Here is a 19208-nt window from a genome sequence, read left to right as displayed (position 1 = left end):
GAGCTTTTGGAGATTGGGCTGAACGAGATGGAGGGGACATTAAGAGTTGTCGCTAATCATGGAGCTTGGAAATAAAGCCTTCGTGCAGTGCATCAGCGTAGTTGCAAGGTTCTTGCTACTTTTATCAATATTAAAAGTATAGGTAAACAGAGTTCAGATTGCAGCAGTTTCTGCAATTGACTTTCAATATGGCTTGCAGACCTGAAATGGAGTGGACAAGCTATCTGCTGGACTAATTGTACCAACTGTGGTCTCTCTACTTTATATACCCCAAAAGGGGGAATTTGTTGTTGCATTTTTTTGCATACAATCCACTTTATCAAACAAAAGGGTGGGGACCCTAATCTAAGCAACTATTCGGGGGAACATACATCGCCCAACAACATGCTTAGAGGATGTTTCCCAAGAGAACATGCATAATGGAGGAAAAAAAGAGAAATACATCATCAGCATGAGATCTAAAAACAACACCAAGAGAGCAAATTTCATCAACTTTTGTAAAAACAGAATGACTTGCAGCAGAATAAAAATAACCACCCCCAAATCAGACCTGGATGGAAGTAAATTATATGGTGAAAGGATCACCATTTCTACCAGACATCAACCTAACAGAGTATAAACCCACCTCAGTACTGCCAACATTTAGACGCAAGCTCCAGCAATGTGATAAAAGTTTAAAATGGTTTAGTAAACAAAAACCAACAAAATAAACATATAAAAGCCTTTAAAGATGAAAACATATTTCAAAAATACCACCTTTTAGGATCCACCTCTAAAAAGACAATAGTGTAAATATTATGATATTTTAAGAATACCACATCATCCAGGAATTTTCCAAGTTATACATACACATGCAACTGTGAACAAGCACAGACACAAAAGAAATAGATACCCAAAAAGGATAAAAAATTAAAAGAGCAAAAAGATAAAAAAATGGCATTACTTCATCCTAAAGGTGCCACAGTTGACAACAGGCACACACAGAGGCTCCATGCTTACTGTCTTTGCTTTCTGTGGAAGCACCATGCACAGCAGAACCGGCAGCATCTTAAAATCTAGTGAATCAAGAATTATACTTAAGGAGAATCAACATATATAACCTAACCATGTGAGAAATGATATCCATGCACTGCCATATGATGTCTCCAGGAAAGTTCCAACTGTGGATAGCATATAAAGAAAGTTCAACATAAGATGGACTTTTTCAAGTACCACAGCAGTCATTGGTCAATCTCACATATATTCCAACACAGGATCGACATTTCTTATGCAGCACTCAATCCCTCATAAAAGTTTCATCAGTATTAACAGTCCCAGTACAATGAAGTCAAACTACTATAATTTTATGGTAGGAACCTTAGTAATGTAGCATCAACCTACACCACCAGAAGACATAACCCAAGATTCTTCACACCACAAACAAAATCTCCCGAACTTATTAACAAACGGATAAAGAATCCAAAGGCAGTCAGAATCAGCAAAATCAACTTACAACTTACAAGGAAATCAAAAGTCAACAAAAGAGATTGCCACCAATATTACCTCACCAAAACAGTTTCTCACCAACAACACCTTCAAGACCAACAATAGTTTGACAAAACTTCAAGGCACTCTTTGCTTATCAAAAAGAATTACAAACAACAAAAGAGTATGCACCAAGAATTCCATTACATTTTTATCTAAAACCTGGACTAACTTCAGACCGACCATGCACTATTAGAAGGCTTCTGTTCATGAATCAAAAGCTAAACGTGCAACCAGTCAGGCCATCATAAATTTTTTTAAATGCACTTCCTTTTCAAGCCATCCTTGTGATAGATCATTGTCCCAATGGTCCCCAAAGAGATGAAATAGAGGCTCTCCATGGTTCTGGACCAAATAATTCAAGCCAGAATTGATTGTCAATCAGTTAGATTATAATAACTCAAGGCGTCACATTTGGAAACTTAAACTCAAGTTCCAAGGAACAGCATGTAGATGCAGATCAGTTAGATCTCCAAACAACAATGCCACTGGACATGATCAAACTATCTTGATAACTGAATTGGTCACATCGCCTTAGATTAAGTAAAGATAAAATAAATCACAGCAAAACCACCCAATCCCATGCTTGAGTTTGCTTGTCCAAGGTGAAATTCACATGCTAAGATATTCTTTATGGTCACAGATCCATCTCCAATCAAGAACACAAACCTATCTAATCCATCCATAGTCGAAGTACTTGATGAAAAAATCCACCGAATCACTCCATCATCTTTGTGAAAGAATTAGGAAAATAACCAAGAAACAGATTCCAAATCAACATGGCCAGTCACATCCACTTTATCTCCCAAATGTTTGCATGAATCAAATTTATACGGTGACCACCACATAGGCCAGATTCTCAAAACCGGTACAGACAATTCACATCTTATACTCATAACTGACCATCGTCTATACAAAATAAAAGTGTATGCCCAAAATCAAGTTTGCCTTTGAAGGTGCAGGCACATAAAATTGTTCAATGCCAATTACTCTCTAACAGTCTTCATCGGTTTCAGGCTTTCCACTCATACATAGTCTATAATAGACAAACTAAAGAACATACAAATGCTTCATATAAAGAAATCAGTTGAAAAGCTATGCCTGCAAGAGCAAATAAAAGAAGTGTGCTTCTTCAACAAGCAAGATCCCGGGGTCCCCCAATAGTAGCATGTGACATATCTGCAAAAATACTTCTCATCAAAAATCAAAAGTAATGTGAGACAATAATCTCAAAATGCAAAGGAGGATACTGGTCATAAGTAATTTCAATGGATTAAACAAGAGCAACAAGATGACAATCAAGTGGGTTGTGTTACCAATATGCTACTAATAGTAATAACCCCTTCCAGATGAGTGTCCGCCATAAAAAGATGAGTATCCACCACCACCAAGCTGCAATTGAAGAGGATGAAAAAGTATGCAATAGAAATATCATCAGGTTATATATTCTAACAGAAGAATATCCACCATACCGTAAGATGGCAACAAGAAGTGGAGAAAGATAGGGAGGGAGCAGAAGTAAATAGAGAAAAGGAACAGGAAAAGTAAAAAACAACATCGCAATCTAGCTAACAAGTTGGTACTTACATCTGAACCATAGTAATCACGTGAATACAGTCCCCTTCCAGCATCCAAAGGATCTAAAATAAATAAATGAATAAAATAAAATCACTACATATTACACATTAGCATGACATGTACATGAAATTGAAACATTACATATCCAAGTCACGGAATAGCTAATTCAAAAGACATTACAAACCTTGAAAATGTGAACCACTATACACCGGATCAGAATGATCATAACGAGAACGTAGCCTGCTTCCAGCATCTATATAACCTGGTTCACGCTCCTGAAATAAAGGGTCTTAAAATATCAAACTCTGCAAATGTATAATTCCACACATTTAAGCTCCATTCAAGTCTACCTACCATTAAAGAAAAAGGTCGCTTTGCACTGCGACCAGTATCGCCATAGTAATATGAATCATCACCATAATATCTACCACTATAGGGTTGTTCAAATTCCTGCTCTGATTGATACGGATACCTCCTAGAATGGAAAGACCTTCCATGGCCTCGTTCAAATGAACCACGCCTGCCATTGTCAAATTCAAACCTATGGCTAGATCCTTCATAAGCACCTCTGAAGGATCCCCTCCTACCTCCTATATGATAGACAAGCATGAAAACAAAAATCAGAAAGGAAAATAACTGCATCTCACTAGAAATTTTAACAATCTAACCTCCTTGTTTGATGAAAATCAATCCAAAACAGTAGCTAAAGCAAATAATATTCACAAAACTTATAAATTCATATAGACCTCGCCCGATGAAAGAATATCTTCCCCGTGAGTCAGCATTTACGCCAGCATGAGGAAACCTGCCACCTCCACGACCACGCGGATGAAATCCTCTGCCACGGTGAAATACACCCCTCTGGAAAGGATGCCTACCCATGCCAAAGCCTCTTCCTGTGTGATACACATTAATGAGATGCAGTATTGAATGTGAAAATTAACTAGCATGACTGCCGTGACAGCTGACAAGGGCTGACGTGCTAAACTTACGAAAGCGAGAGTATGTTCCAATGCCTGAATGACCAATCCTAAACCCACCACGCATGCCACCTTTAACAGCTTGAGTCTTCGGTAAAGGATTTGCAAGCCTAGCTTTTGTTTTCATCTATAAAAACATGATAAACAGCAGTCTTACAATTAACAAGTGTATATCACCAGCATTAGCAGCAGGGAACAGAATATGAATGCTTGGGCATCCTCTGAAGTGACTTTATTCAAGCTTTAACTTAAAAAACGAAATAAATTGGATAATAAAATAAAACTTATTTGAAAGGAATGCACACTCCAGCAATTAATAACTTCAGTTTAAGACAAACATTCTGCAAAACACATGAGGAACAAGCTTCCCTTTAATGTATTTATTTATATTTTTTAAAAAAATACACCACAGCATGCTTTATATGGGAAAAATAGCCATATATCTCAAGAAACCAAAGGTCAGCACCATTGAGGCAACGGCATGTTGAACAAGTGAACTAGCTAACATATATCTCAAGAAACCAAAGGTCAGCACCATTGAGGCAACGGCATGTTGAACAAGTGAACTAGCTAACTGTTGATCCAATCATAGATCAGTGGTACTTCAAATGCAGTTAATTTCATATATCCTATCTTTACTCGCAAACACCACATCTCCATCCATAAAAGACCATGATAGATGTTGGCCTGCTTTTTAAGTTTTACCAGTTGCCAATCAGCAACTAGCTTTTCAGAAATTGGACTAGCCTTCCGGGAAAAATCAAAGCATGACAACAAATTATTTAGAATTATTGTACAGCACAGAGGATTGGATCAGATCCTGCAGTAGGCTTACCATATGAGACTGACTCTAAACACCAGCACACTGCAAGTACAAGAAAGGATAGGACACGAGTTGGCCTAGTTTTTAACGGGCCACCCATTGACCCCTAACTTTTCAGTAACAAGCTAAAGCATAATACATAATTGATATTTTTTATGGCACAGGGCACAGGTTGGGTCCGAGACTCAGAACCACCAATGAGTTTAACCGAAATGAGGCTGACTATATCTTAATTAATTAAAACATAATTTTAATCAAATCTAAGTCACATGGATATTTTAATAAGGCCCCCGTACCCGTGTCACCGTACTGACACAGCAAAAAGGGTGCCTGGACACACCAAGGCACTTTTTGGGTCGAAACTGATCTAAACTGCTTACTTTTACAGTTTTATTTAATTTAGCTTACTTCTAACTCAATTTTGATTCTATTTTTGTGAGTCATTGGTCATTAACATGTACTATTTTTGTTTATATTACTTTTTTATTTAAAATGTTGCTTTCATTCTGAATTTTTTCTGGTATTTTGCATATATCTATATATATACCCTGCCATACCACTGTACCGATATTTTCTAAGGTTATCGTGCCCGTACCCACATCTCCGTACCCGAACCTGCCCCCGTTCCATCACGCATGTGACTTGGGTTCAAATTCGCTGATATAGAGTTCAGCTGCAACATCAGAAATCCGCATGCAACAATAGAGTGATATTGGAATATAGAATCAGCAGGATATAACATTATGGCTTACCATGTAAAAATATATTGCAGAAAATATATGTAGACTGTCAAGTCACTGTTGAAATAGAAATAGATAAACTAACCTATATCAAAAGCTACTTTGCCGAACAAGAAATTAAATAAATGGAGATACTACAAAATTACAAATATACATGGATAAAGTGTAAATGACGTCCCCTTTTTGTTTCACATAAACAGTTTCAATCAACATTGACCATCACATGAAGTTACAAACAAATGACTAAAGCATGTCACTAGGACAAAGTACAGTACCTTTATCTTTCCATCACTAAGTTCACTGTTGTTTAAACCATTAGCACAAGCTACTGCAGCTTCATGAGCAGTGAAGTTAACAAAACCAAAATCCTTCCGCTTGGCAGTTGGCATGTTACGAGCCAAAACCACACGTTCAATTTCTCCATAAGATTTCAATTGCTCCTTCACCCGATCTTCATCCCAATGTGGTGGTAATCCATCCACAAAGACAGACTTGACCTGTACAACAAGAAAACATAGAAACTTACAAGACCACATCAAATGCAAAGCTACGAAGAAGGGTTTCTAGTTTCTGAACTCCAATAAAAAAGGAAGCAGGAAAGAACCTGAGCCATTATTTCCTCATCTGGTTCTCGAATGGGTTCTGCAAAAGCAACTTTTGCGGTTCTTTCAGGATGTCCAAATATGACATCGGGTTTTTGCAAACGTTTGTATGCATGCATTGCATCCAGATGACAAGAGAACTCTAGGAAGGCAAACCCACGGCTTAAACCTTCATTTTGTGTATCTGCAACTAAAGTGATATTGTCAACCCCATCAACTCCATAGTCCCTGAGTTTCCGCTTAATCTGAAATAATGTCCTGATATCAGCTCACAAAGAGAATCATTCCTGAGAGAGACAGTGCATGCTAGATTTAGCAACAATCTTTCACTTACGGCCTCCTTAGTCCATGTATTGCAAATGTTTCCCAAGAAGAGTGTATCATTGTCCTCGCTTGGTGCAATTCCACATCGCTTTCCTTTGATCTGAAATTACAAGTATTTAAAAGATTACCATGACAATCCTAGAGACGAGAAAAAACACATAAATTTTAAAACATCAAAGAAGCAAAACCAGTGGGAAAATGTAAGCAGACCATAGGAAATTTTAATTCAGACAATGCACGATTTGCTTCCTCCTTGGTGGCAAATTGCACAAATGCAAAACCCTTGTTCTTGTTTGTAAGAAAGTCCTTGTGCAAACGAACTTCAACAATCTTTCCTATGCCCTCAAATGCCTTCTTTATATCCTCCTCCACAGCATCTCTATCCAAACCACCAACAAATATCTCCTGCTCTTTCTTTAGCTTCCTCTCCTTCACAATCTCAGTCATCTGAAGTTGCTGCTCTTCTTCCATTTCCTCTTGCTCTTCATCTGCTTCAGAACCTTCTTCCTCCTCATCACTGGGCTCCTCGAAATTTTCTTGTGCATCATAGTCCATCTCCTCGATGTCATCCTCCTCGTTCAACTCTGCATCTTCAGTCTCCTCTTCATCTACTGTGTTGTCCAGTTGTCTATCTCGCTTGAAATCACGTGCCTTGTTTTCTTTCGGTTCATCCTTGGGCACTGGTATGGCAATCTCTTTTTCTGTAGCAACAGCATCACCACGGTTCCCAGCCTCAGCAACTACTGATCCAACCAGCTTTGGTTTTGAAGCTGCAGCCTTAGCTCCGGTGCCAGATTTTGCTTTCCCAACTGCTTTCTTTTCGGGGGTCTTCGTAGAAGGAGTTTTCTTTGTATTCCCAGCTGGAGTTGTTTTGGTATCTCCAGCCACAGGAGTGGTGGCACGAGCAGGTCCACTTGTAGAATCATCGACTGGTAAACAAAGACCGATAATTTATATGCTAATGAATCGACCTCGAAAATACAATATCAAACAACCAGTCGAAACAGGTAAAGTAAACGAATGGTGGCAAGAACCGACTCATACACACGTCTGCTTTTCATAATTTTCCTAAATTCAATCAACGTCCAAAGTAATCCCACTATCCAAAAAACAGTGAGGCAGAGGTTAATGAGTAACAAGGCACAAGAACAATACTGAGACAGATAATAACTCAAACCTTTGGCTTCCTCTACAGCTTTCGGCGTCGCTTGTTTAGCAGCAGCATTGCTCCGCGTGACCTTGCCTCCAGATGCAGGGTTTGGCTTCGTCTCCACCGTCTTCGACGAAGGTTCAATCGCACCGCTGGTCGATGAAGCCTCGGCCTTCAGCGGCGCCTTCTCAGTATCCTTCTTCGCTGCCGTCTTCTTTGCCGAACCCGACTTCGGGGTCCTCATTTCCAACCCCTGCGACCTCAGCAACACCAATGCAACTTTAATCACAAACTACCCTCAAACCCATAATATACAGCAGCCGATAGAAATTATACTACACTTCATTAGTTAAATCCTACAAAAGCTAAACCCATCCTCTCCCGAAGCTCAACCGCATAATCGATCAGACAAAACAATATTTAACTCCAAATAAAACCCCTGACATTCATATACCAAAACAAAGTGTCGAGAGAAACCCATGAATGCACTAAACACTATCCCTGTAAATCCCAAGAAAAAGCGAGACGATGGAAACGATTGCTCGCCTTACTGAAAGGGAACCAAAACTCGAGACGATTTGTATGAAGAGAAATTAAGATGTTACAACCAAGGAAAGAGCGAAGGACGAAACGATCAAATATGAGGGAAGGAGCCAGAGCGATTGCTTACCTCGATGAAATTGAAGACAAGCACCGGATGCTTCTAAGAGAGAGGCTTCGGGGTTCCCTTTTCCGCCGTTCCGCCTCGTCTTTTTCGCTAAACGGAAAGGTAGGGTAGGCCGGAGCTTTCCCCAGAGAACGACTCTGCCGGGAGCAACCTTCACAAAACCAACATGGTTTCTTTTCGGCACCCTGTGCGTTTTATCTGATCCACCTCGCCGCCGAGCGCTCTTCCCTTTCTTGTTTCTTTTCGATATCAGGAAATCTTTCGGAAACACTCTCAAAACGTGACTATAATCTAAAACAAGCCCACATTCTCGTAATTACCAACGGATTCCCTACGCTCTTCGTGCTTAGTGAAAATTAAAAGTAAATTTATTTCTAAGAATGTTTATGTATTAAAATATAAAACCTATAGTATTTTGCCTTTTGGAACGATATTAAAATTATAATTAACTTTGTAAACATGTTCAGTAGTTGTTTGATATAGACCCATATGCTGATGTAAAATTTATATCATATGGCCTTCAAATATATGGAAATTGTAATGAACTTTGTAAACATGTTCCTTAGTGGTTTAAATCTCTATAACTTGATGTGAATCTAAAATGACATGCTTTGGTTGGTGTGGTAATAGAGCTATAGTAAAATTCATAGTTTATTCAACTAAAGATTTTATGTTTAACTTAAGTTTCATACTTAAAATTTTTATTTTACTTTTTTTGCATTGAAGAAATGTTATATTTAATATTTAAAATCAAAAGGTCGGACTTTAAGTCCACGGTTTTTATCGGTTTTCTTTGCATGGCATGCTATAGCATTCATGACAACAAATAGCCAACTAACTTTTACAATTTACTTTGGACATGAAATCCTTTGGAATGGCTCACCAATTGATTGAAGAGAATTTGATTGGTGTAGCTCGTCCTCATGCTATAATTAGTTAATGTGGTTAAAAACAACTCATTTTACAAAAATATATGTATATATATACTCTCAATTAAATTCAATGACACTCATCTAATATAAATTTTTTTATTATTTTTTAAATCTTCAAAAATTAAAAACTAATGAAATGGATTTATCCAAATGACGGGAGTTGTAAACCAATTTAAAGTAGTCAAATTTGAGCCATGACTCTATCTATCATGACAACAAGTTTGAGCAGACATTATACAACTCTAGTCAAGCTTGAGCCGATCAATATATGAGTCAAGCTTGAGCCGATCAATATATGAGTAGAGTCTAATAAAGCTGACCGAGCTCGAGCTCAACTCTCGTGGAAAGCGCGTTAATCCAACTAATGGTAATTAGCCAACATGCTTTTGACGTCCCATGAGTACATATTTTTATTAACTATTTATCTTTGTGATGTTCTTGTTCATTAATTCTTACTCACATAATACGAGAATTATCTATTATTACCAAGTCGACACAGCAGCAAAGGGCGTAACTTTGTATATGGAAACCAATTAAACGAATCGCATCTGTTGTTATAAAAACGCGAAATTGAGCAACCCCAAAATGACGAGAAGGGGCCGTTAGATAGCGCATTTTATCCGTTTAGGCTGGGGGCCCCTCCCGCCCAGTCTGCCGCCACTCCGCTGCTAGTGGTGGAGGACGAACTGCAGCGGTTGAGCAGAGGAAACCCTAGGAGAGGGAAGAAGCGAGGGGGGAGAAGATGGAGGTCGCCGGCGAGAGTTTGGTGGACGGAGAGAAACTTGATGCGATGCATTATCTGCCGGCCGTGCGGGAGGCTCCGACGCCGGAGGAATTGGTTGCGCGGGCCATCGCCCCCGTGAACAGGGAGTTCCTCTGCGCCGCGCCCCAGAGATCGGCTGCCCGCAGGGAGAAGCCAGACGAAGAAGTTCATGAGAAGAACGGAGTCCCTGTTGTCGCGAAGGAAAAGAAGTCGAAGCGGCAGCTCAAGAGGGAGCGTCAACTCGTAAGGCCGCCACCCCTTCACTTTTTCTCATTATCACATTAACGCCGCAAATCTGATCGATCGGTCATGGCGATTCGTCGGTTTGCATTTTTCTCGTGCACATTTCCTTTACGTTTTGTTCATATATCGGTCTTCTTTAATTAACGGAATCACGTGGTTTTGGTGGTTCAGTTGCTTATAACGTTCCATGTTGCTTTAAGAAATTATTGAAGAGAACTGGAAGGGAGGATAAATTGTCACATGAACCACGAGCATTGTATCATGTGAAGGTAACAGAAATTCGTATTGGCTATCTTAACTTTAGATAACAAATGAAAGGGACAAATTATTACAGGAGCAACTGATAATCACAAGAGATAAAGACCGGCATTATGCAAACTAACGAGCAAAAGAACGCTAGATGGAAAGCAAAACGAGGAGTCGACGAAGGAAGGAGATTGATGCTGCAAACGGGAAAGCAGATCCAATGCGAATAAATCCTAGCCAGTTTTTTTTTGTTTTAAATGATCTTTGTCCGTTTTCACTTGTGCATATCCATCACTTCCATTGCACTTTATTTTGCTTTACCTGTCACCACAAGTATCACCTTAGGCTTTTTTTATCCTACGAAGTGAGCGTTAAATAAATCATGAAGGTGGATTTATCCGAGTACCTCTTATAATTGTACTAGTTGCAAGTGTGGGTTGGAAATTTTCAAATGCCACATCAGTCTGCCGAGGTAGATGAGAGAGAGTGTGTGTTTGTGTGAGTGAGTGCACCTAGGCACAGGAATGTATTTCCAGAAGCTTCAGGAAGATGTGTGTGTGTGTGTATGTGTCTATACATGCATGCAGGAACGATGATCCAGAAGCATCAGGAAGGAGAGAATATGGCATTGGCACGCCTGACCTTTGTAACAGTCTCTTAACTTTCTATAAATTTGTCATCCTTGAGAAGGTAAAAAAATAGACTAGCCAAACGTAAATTGCATGGACCTAAATCCAACCAATCGGTCAACAACTATTTAGCCGACCCGTATGCCTAGTCAGTGGACTAGTCCCCCAACTAGGCTCTGGCAACTTTCGGGCCAGGGCCTAGGTGCTGAACCCCTGATTAGGCAGTTGACTAGTCATACAGAGTTACAGACTAGTCAGTGGTCTGTCAACCAAGATAGTCGGATATTAACTAGAGAAAAAATGGAGTGAATCGTGTTTTTAACATTGGTGGCTAATCTCACAGATAATTAAGTGATCTTCTGTATGCTTTAGCCTGTTTTAAGTACTTAGGAAGCTACAAATATCCACAGAAACACGCACGTGAGTGGTAAAAAAAAACCATGTTAGAAACCATCCTGTCCTGAAATAAGTTACAATAATGGGAACATTTAGTGCCACCAAGATCATTGTAATAAGTAGTTATGAAACATGGAAAATGGATTGGCTGCAGTGCTTTAACAAGTTAAACTGATCCTGGCCTTGCCAGTAGATAATTCAGCCCAAACATCTTCGTTTCCATTTTAATAATTATTCTGTACCTTCATGTGAATGAACTTTATTGCTACTTATACAAGAACTAAGATAGTCAGACCTAGTAGGTTAATCAGAGTTAATGGGATTGACATTGACCTTGGTCGGTCTTTAAAGTCCAAACAATGACTGGAATATGTCACTGAGAGAAATTACTGAAATTGCATGCAGACAACGCAGATTTCTTAAACTATGTTACATGCTAGAAATTTCATGGGTGATAATATAGCTTCCGCATAATGGGATTCCTGAGCTGTTCTGGAGCACATTTTGCGGTTGTTTAAATGACATCTTTGTCATCCCCATGAGTTAGTGGTGCTACATAAGTTCTAGAATGTCTTTTCTCAATTAAAAAGAAGAAAGTGGATTGTTCACACCTATCTTGTTAAATAAGTTTCATCTTTGTATTTTGTGGTCTCTCACTTAGCTATGTGCTTGTTTGACTTGGCTTCATATAGCTTTATGATATTCTTTTCTCTCCTCTCCTGTTCCTGCAGGATACTCATAAATTTTGACATGACTATATAGTATGTACTATGTACTTATTATTATTGGAAGTGACTATATGAATGCTAAAGAAAATCTGCTGTCATGCGTGTAACACACATCTTGTATGCTTTCTGAAAAGAATCAAGAACTTGACAAGAGCGTGAATCATCTTTCTTTTTATATGCTTTTCCATGTTACATTCTATTTAGTATTTATTTTGAGGACAAGGAATGACCACTCAAGCAAAAGTTTCAATTAGTTTCATCCATTTAACTTGCTTATCCTGCGCAAAGCAATTGAGCATAAACTGCTTGTTATATTATGTTTGTTGCTTCATGTCTTCTATTTTTCTCCCTCATGAAAATAGTGATTTAGATGGTAATCACAATTCTTCCTGTGTCGCTGCTGACAGATGCAATTTGGAAGTATACTTCTACCAATACTAGAACAACAAACATAAAAACGTGGTTGCTTTTTCAGGAACGGGAATCTGCCTTACACATTTGTTCCGAGGTGGCAAAAACTGGAAATTCTAAAGCATGCAAATATGAAGGCAACTGCCGTTTCAGTCATGACGTGGAAGCATATATGGCGCAGGTACATTGGCAATCATGTAATCTCTACATTTAGAATGAATTTTTTATTTCTTATCTTTTTTGTGTATGTCAGTGTTGCTTTTCATTTTCAGAAACCAAAAGATCTGGCTGGAGATTGTCCTTTCCTTGATTATGAAGAGCCATGTCCTTATGGAATCACTTGCAGATTTGCCGGTAGTCACAAAGATGTTTGTACAACAGAAAGTTTGGGTACACACCAAAGGATGTCTGAAAGAAATGGTTTGAACAAAGATGTGCAGAAGCTCTTGTGGAAGAATAAAGTCAGTTTTCCTAAAGCAGATCTTCAGCTTAAGATGCTTGGCCTTTCGGTACATATTAGTCTTGAACTGGGTTGTTTTCCTGCATCTTTTGCATTTTTAGGTAAACTAACTAATGTTAAGTGTCTGTGTTTTTGCTTGGATGACTGCAACTTTTTTATTTGTCTAATCACACTATCTTTGGCATTTACCATTTGTTTATACATTCATGATTCTGCTTTGGATAAACTGCATTGGTCAATTTTTTTCTGTCATTATCTACTTGTATACGATAATCATCTTCTGAGGAAGGACTCTAAAATTTGAGGGTAAGAAATGGTTAAAGCTTTTGCTTCTTAAGGAATTGAATTGTTGAATTGTGTGGTTTTGATGACTATTTTTCTCTTGCTGAAGCTGCAGCTATAAATGAGCATATGATTTTTTTTTTTCATTTTTATTTGGCCTTACCATCCGTTTTGTTCTCTTCGTAGAGCTTATCTATAGAGCATAGAGAAAATGCTTTATTGGCTGATTGTTCTATTTGGTTTCTTTCAAGTTAAATTATATTGGTTGCTGGACTTAATGGGTCTGTTATGTTCAAAATTTTAGGGTAAGGGTAACTCAAAAACTCGAGGGCTAGAGGAAAAAAAGGTGGATGATACTTCATCAATTTCAGATTGTACATATGTACTAAAAAATGATGAAAGCAGTGATAAAATCAGCAATTCTCTTAATGATGGAGTATCCGAACATGTGCTTGAGAAGGATTATTCAGACGAAATTATTGCAACAGATGAATGCAGACCATCGAAAATGTCTAAGATTCTATTGGATGAAGCTTATTCCGTCAACAATTTAGATAATGGTAATATCAAAGAGAACATACTATATGTCAGATTTTCTAGTTGTGCTGCTTCTGGATCTGTTTCGCATTTGTTCAATAAGTTTATGCACTATTAACAAATTCTCTATCATGGTTGTGCAGGGAGTGCTTCTATACAAAAAGACTCAGAAGACACTTCCACAAATGCTGAGAAATTGAATGTTTCTGGGGCTGATGATCTTCACTTGTTAGAAAATGATGCAGACCTTAAATCAAATCATCGAGAAAAGAAACTTATTGATTTTAGAGAGAAATTATATCTTGCTCCTCTGACAACTGTTGGGAATCTACCGTTCAGAAGGGTTTGTAAGGCCTTGGGAGCTGATATTACTTGTGGTGAAATGGCTATGTGCACAAACCTTTTGCAGGTTTATCCTTTCTTTGTTTGGCTGTCTGCTTCATCACTATTTGCTGATTTCATGCTCTGCGTAGATACATTTTGTCTCTTTTCTTGGACCCATAGAAAGGTTTCCTATGTCATTAATTTTTTAACATTGTTCATTGTAAAATGGCAATGATTGCCATGACATTGTTGAATGTTGTATGCAAACAGAGGTTTAGAACTACTGCAGAACTGTTCTATCTGATATCTTTAACCTTAAAGTTGCATTTCTCAAGACATTATCTCCTTTCTGGGTTGCACCTCCATGCATATCAATGTGCAAAGTATGATGAATTGAAGAAATGCCATTGAAGATCTTCTTTTGATAGCTATGCCATGTTGTATTTATGTAAATCAAATGAAAAGAGTCATAACAATGAAGTGCTAGCTGTCTCTTTGTGCTGCTTTGTTTTCGTAGCTGGTATTTCTGCATTCTTTTGCTGTATGATGATTTTTATATACATAAAGAGGGTTTCTTTTTTTTTTTCAGCATCTCTGTGCATGCCTTGGTGTTTCTGCCGTTAGTGATTCATGCTTCTACAGTTGCTAAGAACATTTCACTCGAGTTGTGGATTAACCACTGAATGATAGTTGAAAACAATTAAATATGACAGGGGCAAGCCTCTGAATGGGCATTAATGAGGCGGCATTCATCTGAGAACCTGTTCGGAGTACAGATTTGTGGTGCTTACCCAGATACTGTTGCAAGAACTGTTGAACTTATTGATCGTGAATGCTCTGTTGATTTCATTGACATAAATATGGGGTGTCCAATTGATATTGTGGTTAGTAAAGGAGCTGGATCTGTGCTTCTTACAAAGCCCATGAGGATGAAGAATATTATAGAAGCAGCCTCGAAGACACTGGATAAACCCATAACAATCAAGGTATGGTTCCTTTAGTTTTCAGTTTTGTCTTAATGTTTAAATAAGTTCAAAAGTCACTAGTGAGTAACAACATCAAAAGTGAGTAATTGTGTTTGTTTTACTAGCTGTGGGGAGACTTTTTCCTCTAAGGTATTGATCTTGGAGCCTAGGTGAAGCAACCACCATTGTGTTGTCATTGATGTGGGCTCATAAGAGTTCAGATAATCATGTTTTGTGCATTTAAACTTTTTAACAACCTTAGTTATCACATGGGGTGGTGTTTAGGTTGGACATAATAACTACCTACTTGTTCAGAGGTTTTTCTGTACTATTCTGCTGCTATGCTTATTTTCTCCAGTATCTATGAACATATTACTGATTTTTCTTGTTCTTTAGGTGCGAACAGGCTATTTTGAAGGGAGGAACCGAATTGATTCTTTGGTTGCAGACCTTAGTCGCTGGGGGGCCAGTGCAGTGACAATACATGGCAGGTCACGACAGCAACGGTACAGCAAACTTGCTGATTGGGATTATATCTATAAATGTGCAGAAAAAACATCAGACCATTTGCAGGTCCTAGGAAATGGGGACGTTTTCTCATACACTGATTGGAATAAGCACCTTTTGGATTGTCGAAAGCTTTCAGCTTGCATGATTGCACGAGGGGCACTAATTAAGGTTATTTCTTCACGCATGCTATGATTGCTATTTGTTGTACCCTTTAATTTCATAAAGAAACAAATAGTTTGAGTGTTATTTAATCAATGTATATTTTTTTCATGTGTATTGTGTAGTTGGTTGCATTAGGTTTCTTAGATCCTTATTTCTGATTAGCAAACTTTTATTGCATGTAGCCTTGGATATTCACAGAAATTAAAGAGCAGAGACATTGGGATATCAGTTCAGGTGAACGGTTTAATATTCTAAAAGATTTTGTACATTTTGGGCTTGAGCATTGGGGTTCCGATTCCAAAGGTATGCTTTAGTACTTTCCCTTTAATGTTCCTTTGTTTGAATTTGATGAACATGAAAACGACTACTTGTTTGATTTCCGTTAAGCTTTTACATGTCCTCGTTGGCTGGAAGATGGTGTGGCATATTTGGAATTCTATGTAGATACATCCGGAGTGATTGGTTATGGCACATGGTTGGCAGTGTGATTAACCTGGTCCAATGCCTGTGATATGAATCAAATCACTATCTTAGTTTATGTGCTTGTTTGCAATTTCTTTTCAAAGCCCTCCCTAGGCTGGCTAGAGTGCATCTTCAATGGTCCAGTAATAGTTGTGCAAACTTGAGAATGTAAAGAGATCTTATTATCTTGATTATGCTCCTCAGATCCAAATTGTCTAACTTGCATGATGCATGTAAGGCATGTAAATGCCGGAGAAACTTGATAGTGCTGTTTTAATAGCATTCTTTGATGTGCATTGTTCCATTACCTTGTCAAAAAGTATTCTTACTGACTGGGTGCAATTTGAATAGTTTGGTGATGTTCGACCTTTTTTATCTTTTGGCAGGTGTGGAGACAACCAGATATTTTTTGTTAGAGTGGCTTAGTTATACTTACAGATACATACCAGTTGCACTCTTGGATGTTGTACCTCAGAAACTAAATTGGCGGCCACCTAGCTATTTTGGGCGCGATGATCTTGAGACACTCTTGTCATCTGATTCTGCGGCAGATTGGGTAGAAATTCACTATTGGTTTTATTCTAGACTGTTGCTTTCATTTCTCGAATACCTCCTTATCTGTTGGTTGATTTGTGATTTGACTTGCACCCATGTATTTGCCACCACTTGATCTCAGCGGTTGTGTCAGCCTATCAACGTATAAAAGGCTTAATCAAGTAAATCTTGTTGACTGCTTGGTCAAAGTCAGTCAACTCACGAGCTTGATCTGTAGTAAATTGCTTTAGCAATACAAACTTTGAACTCCTAGTTTGGAGCATTAGTTTATGCATTTGATCCGTATTTCTGTGCCTGACTGTGCACCTTCTTTGGCTGCAGATTCGCATTTCGGAAATGCTTCTGGGGCCTGTACCTAGTGGCTTTAGTTTCACACCTAAACACAAATCAAATGCCTATGACAAAGCTGAAAATGGTTGATCACAACCTGTAGCAGATATTATGAATGTAAGCAACGCAACTTGTAGTAATTTCTTGTCCAAAGGTTTCATTCTAATGGCATTTCTGTTCATGTAAATTCAGCAATTTGGCAGAAGAGAACATTACAGGGCTGAGTATACATCCACAATTGTCTTGGAGTGTCAAGTAGGCATAGAAGCACCACATAGAGTCGGTTTCTCCTGTCATTTTTTTTTTTAAATGTTTACTTGGGGGAAACCGCCTTCAGCATGAAACCTCCAAGGCCAAACCCTTATGCCTCCAAGGTTCGGTTCCTCCTGTCAATTTAGTGTCTTCATAATGGATTACATTTCATTGCTTTCTTTTTGTGAACTGCCTGTACTTGCAGTATGTCTTATGCATTATAAAAGCACAGCCATAACACATTGTACAAGCAAGAATGTCAATCAGGGCATGAGGCGAAGATGTTTTTGTAGTTAACATTTCTAACATATTGATATTAGTGATATCTTACACTGAGTTATCTTATGTTCGAGTAGCTTCCTGTTTTTTATCTGTGCTTTGTGATGGGAGGCATTCACGCAACTGAAAATTTTCTTGTTATTTAGTGGGCATTAATATGTAAAAGAAATTCTTGGTTTTACAATGCAGCCTTTTGATTTGGTGGCTTGGAATGGGACCTATATTTTGTCACAGAAATCCAAGCGTTGGAATTGATGGTTCTTACATATCTATTCTTTTTTCTTTACACGTCTTTTTTTTACATTCGAATTTTTTTTGTCGGATTTGGATCTGGTGTTTGTATGGGAACATGCAGTTTGATCTGCATTTGAATTGTCTGAAGCCATATCCAATTAAAACCCAGTCTGAGATTTCGACCTGCTGCTTAAAATTCAGTTTGGTTGGGTTTTCAACAGATCAAAATGGTTTGCTAGGTTTGTAAACGATGTAGCGTTTGATTAGCAACATTCATACTCGGTAAGCAGGCCTGTGGTTACAAAATCCAAAGTTAAGACTTTAGAGCATAGTTAGGCCCAATCTTAGCCAAAACCCAAATTGCTAATTGTTGATCGGGTCAGAAATCAAAATGGAACGGATTCTAACTCAGAACTGGAATTTATCATAGGTGACGGCAAATGATAAAGAGGTTTCTCTGAAAACCCGTTGATAACGATGATCCTGGATCAAGCCCTCCTACTTTACTCCACGCGATTTTGCTTGGCCTTGTCCTTGTAGCGTCGTAGTTGAGCCGGGTCCAGGGCCATGTGGACTTGGATTCGGACCTATCTAAATCCATATGATTAGACCCAGATGGTTGCCGACCCGTTCTTTTGGATTCTTCCTCCTCAAGTTCCCTAAGTCAAGCACCTGAGGAAACGGGCGTTGACTCGTAGTGGTCCATATCCGTGGAGTCCGGGAAACTGACAGGGCACCAATCGTCGTCTTCGTGAAGCTGACCCCACCCTTAAGTGGGACCCACAAGACCAAACGGGGGGACGGTTAAAGAGCGCACCGTTACGGACCCAAAGCGAGGTGCGGCCCGCGTGGTTGGCGGGATCCGGCAACACGATTCAAACACCGACGACGGGTGGCCGTCGATGCAGAACCATCCCGCCTCCATCCAACGGCCCTTATGGCTTTGAATTCATGTGTCGCGTAGAGTTACAAAAATAACCTCGCGTCGTATTTTCTTGCGAATAGTACTGCTCGGCGCCACATGGCGAACTCTACGGTTGGTGCAAATGGATCGGATCTCTTCGGTTCTCAGATCTAAACCCGGGACTTTAGTTTCTAATGTTCGTCTTGAAATGGCATA

The 19208-nt window shown here is 38.8% G+C and overlaps 2 protein-coding genes across 2 annotated transcripts; one reads left to right on the top strand and one right to left on the bottom strand.

The window, feature by feature from the left end:
* Positions 1–2380: 2380 nt before the first annotated feature.
* Positions 2381–8379, bottom strand: LOC116247334 (uncharacterized). Its single transcript, XM_031619466.2, has 13 exons — positions 8268–8379; positions 7749–7974; positions 6782–7500; positions 6582–6671; positions 6250–6492; positions 5921–6142; positions 4095–4209; positions 3849–3998; positions 3457–3692; positions 3287–3377; positions 3112–3164; positions 2841–2916; positions 2381–2703 (listed from the first exon to the last, which is right to left on the bottom strand). Exons 2-12 carry the CDS (start codon positions 7963–7965, stop codon positions 2851–2853), a joined length of 2202 nt encoding a protein of 733 aa, XP_031475326.1. The 5' UTR covers positions 7966–7974; positions 8268–8379; the 3' UTR covers positions 2381–2703; positions 2841–2850.
* A 1537-nt stretch (positions 8380–9916) lies between these two features.
* On the top strand, positions 9917–17920 carry LOC116248834 (tRNA-dihydrouridine(47) synthase [NAD(P)(+)]-like). The gene is made up of 11 exons (XM_031621827.2): positions 9917–10326; positions 12801–12917; positions 13009–13245; positions 13783–14038; positions 14159–14424; positions 15053–15325; positions 15701–15982; positions 16159–16279; positions 16825–16994; positions 17315–17440; positions 17516–17920. The coding sequence occupies exons 1-10, from the start codon at positions 10063–10065 to the stop codon at positions 17411–17413; spliced, it is 2085 nt and encodes a 694-aa protein (XP_031477687.1). The 5' UTR covers positions 9917–10062; the 3' UTR covers positions 17414–17440; positions 17516–17920.
* The last annotated feature ends 1288 nt before the right edge of the window (positions 17921–19208 follow it).

This window comes from Nymphaea colorata, chromosome 2 (assembly GCF_008831285.2).
Source record: "Nymphaea colorata isolate Beijing-Zhang1983 chromosome 2, ASM883128v2, whole genome shotgun sequence".
NCBI lineage: Eukaryota > Viridiplantae > Streptophyta > Magnoliopsida > Nymphaeales > Nymphaeaceae > Nymphaea > Nymphaea colorata.
Note: the sequence above shows the minus strand (reverse complement) of the source record. Positions and strands in the feature narration are given on the sequence as shown.

Bases quoted from the DNA above. Each gene is read 5' to 3' on its own strand.
- LOC116247334 (XM_031619466.2), bottom strand. From the start codon at position 7,965: ATGAGGACCCCGAAGTCGGGTTCGGCAAAGAAGACGGCAGCGAAGAAG. The intron at 7,501-7,748 runs GTTTGAGTTATT...TTTGTTTACCAG, and splicing joins AGCTGTAGAGGAAGCCAAAG to TCGATGATTCTACAAGTGGA. The intron at 6,493-6,581 runs GTAAGTGAAAGA...ACATTATTTCAG, and splicing joins ATACATGGACTAAGGAGGCC to ATTAAGCGGAAACTCAGGGA.
- LOC116248834 (XM_031621827.2), top strand. From the start codon at position 10,063: ATGGAGGTCGCCGGCGAGAGTTTGGTGGACGGAGAGAAACTTGATGCG. The intron at 12,918-13,008 runs GTACATTGGCAA...TTTCATTTTCAG, and splicing joins TGGAAGCATATATGGCGCAG to AAACCAAAAGATCTGGCTGG. The intron at 15,983-16,158 runs GTTATTTCTTCA...TATTGCATGTAG, and splicing joins CACGAGGGGCACTAATTAAG to CCTTGGATATTCACAGAAAT.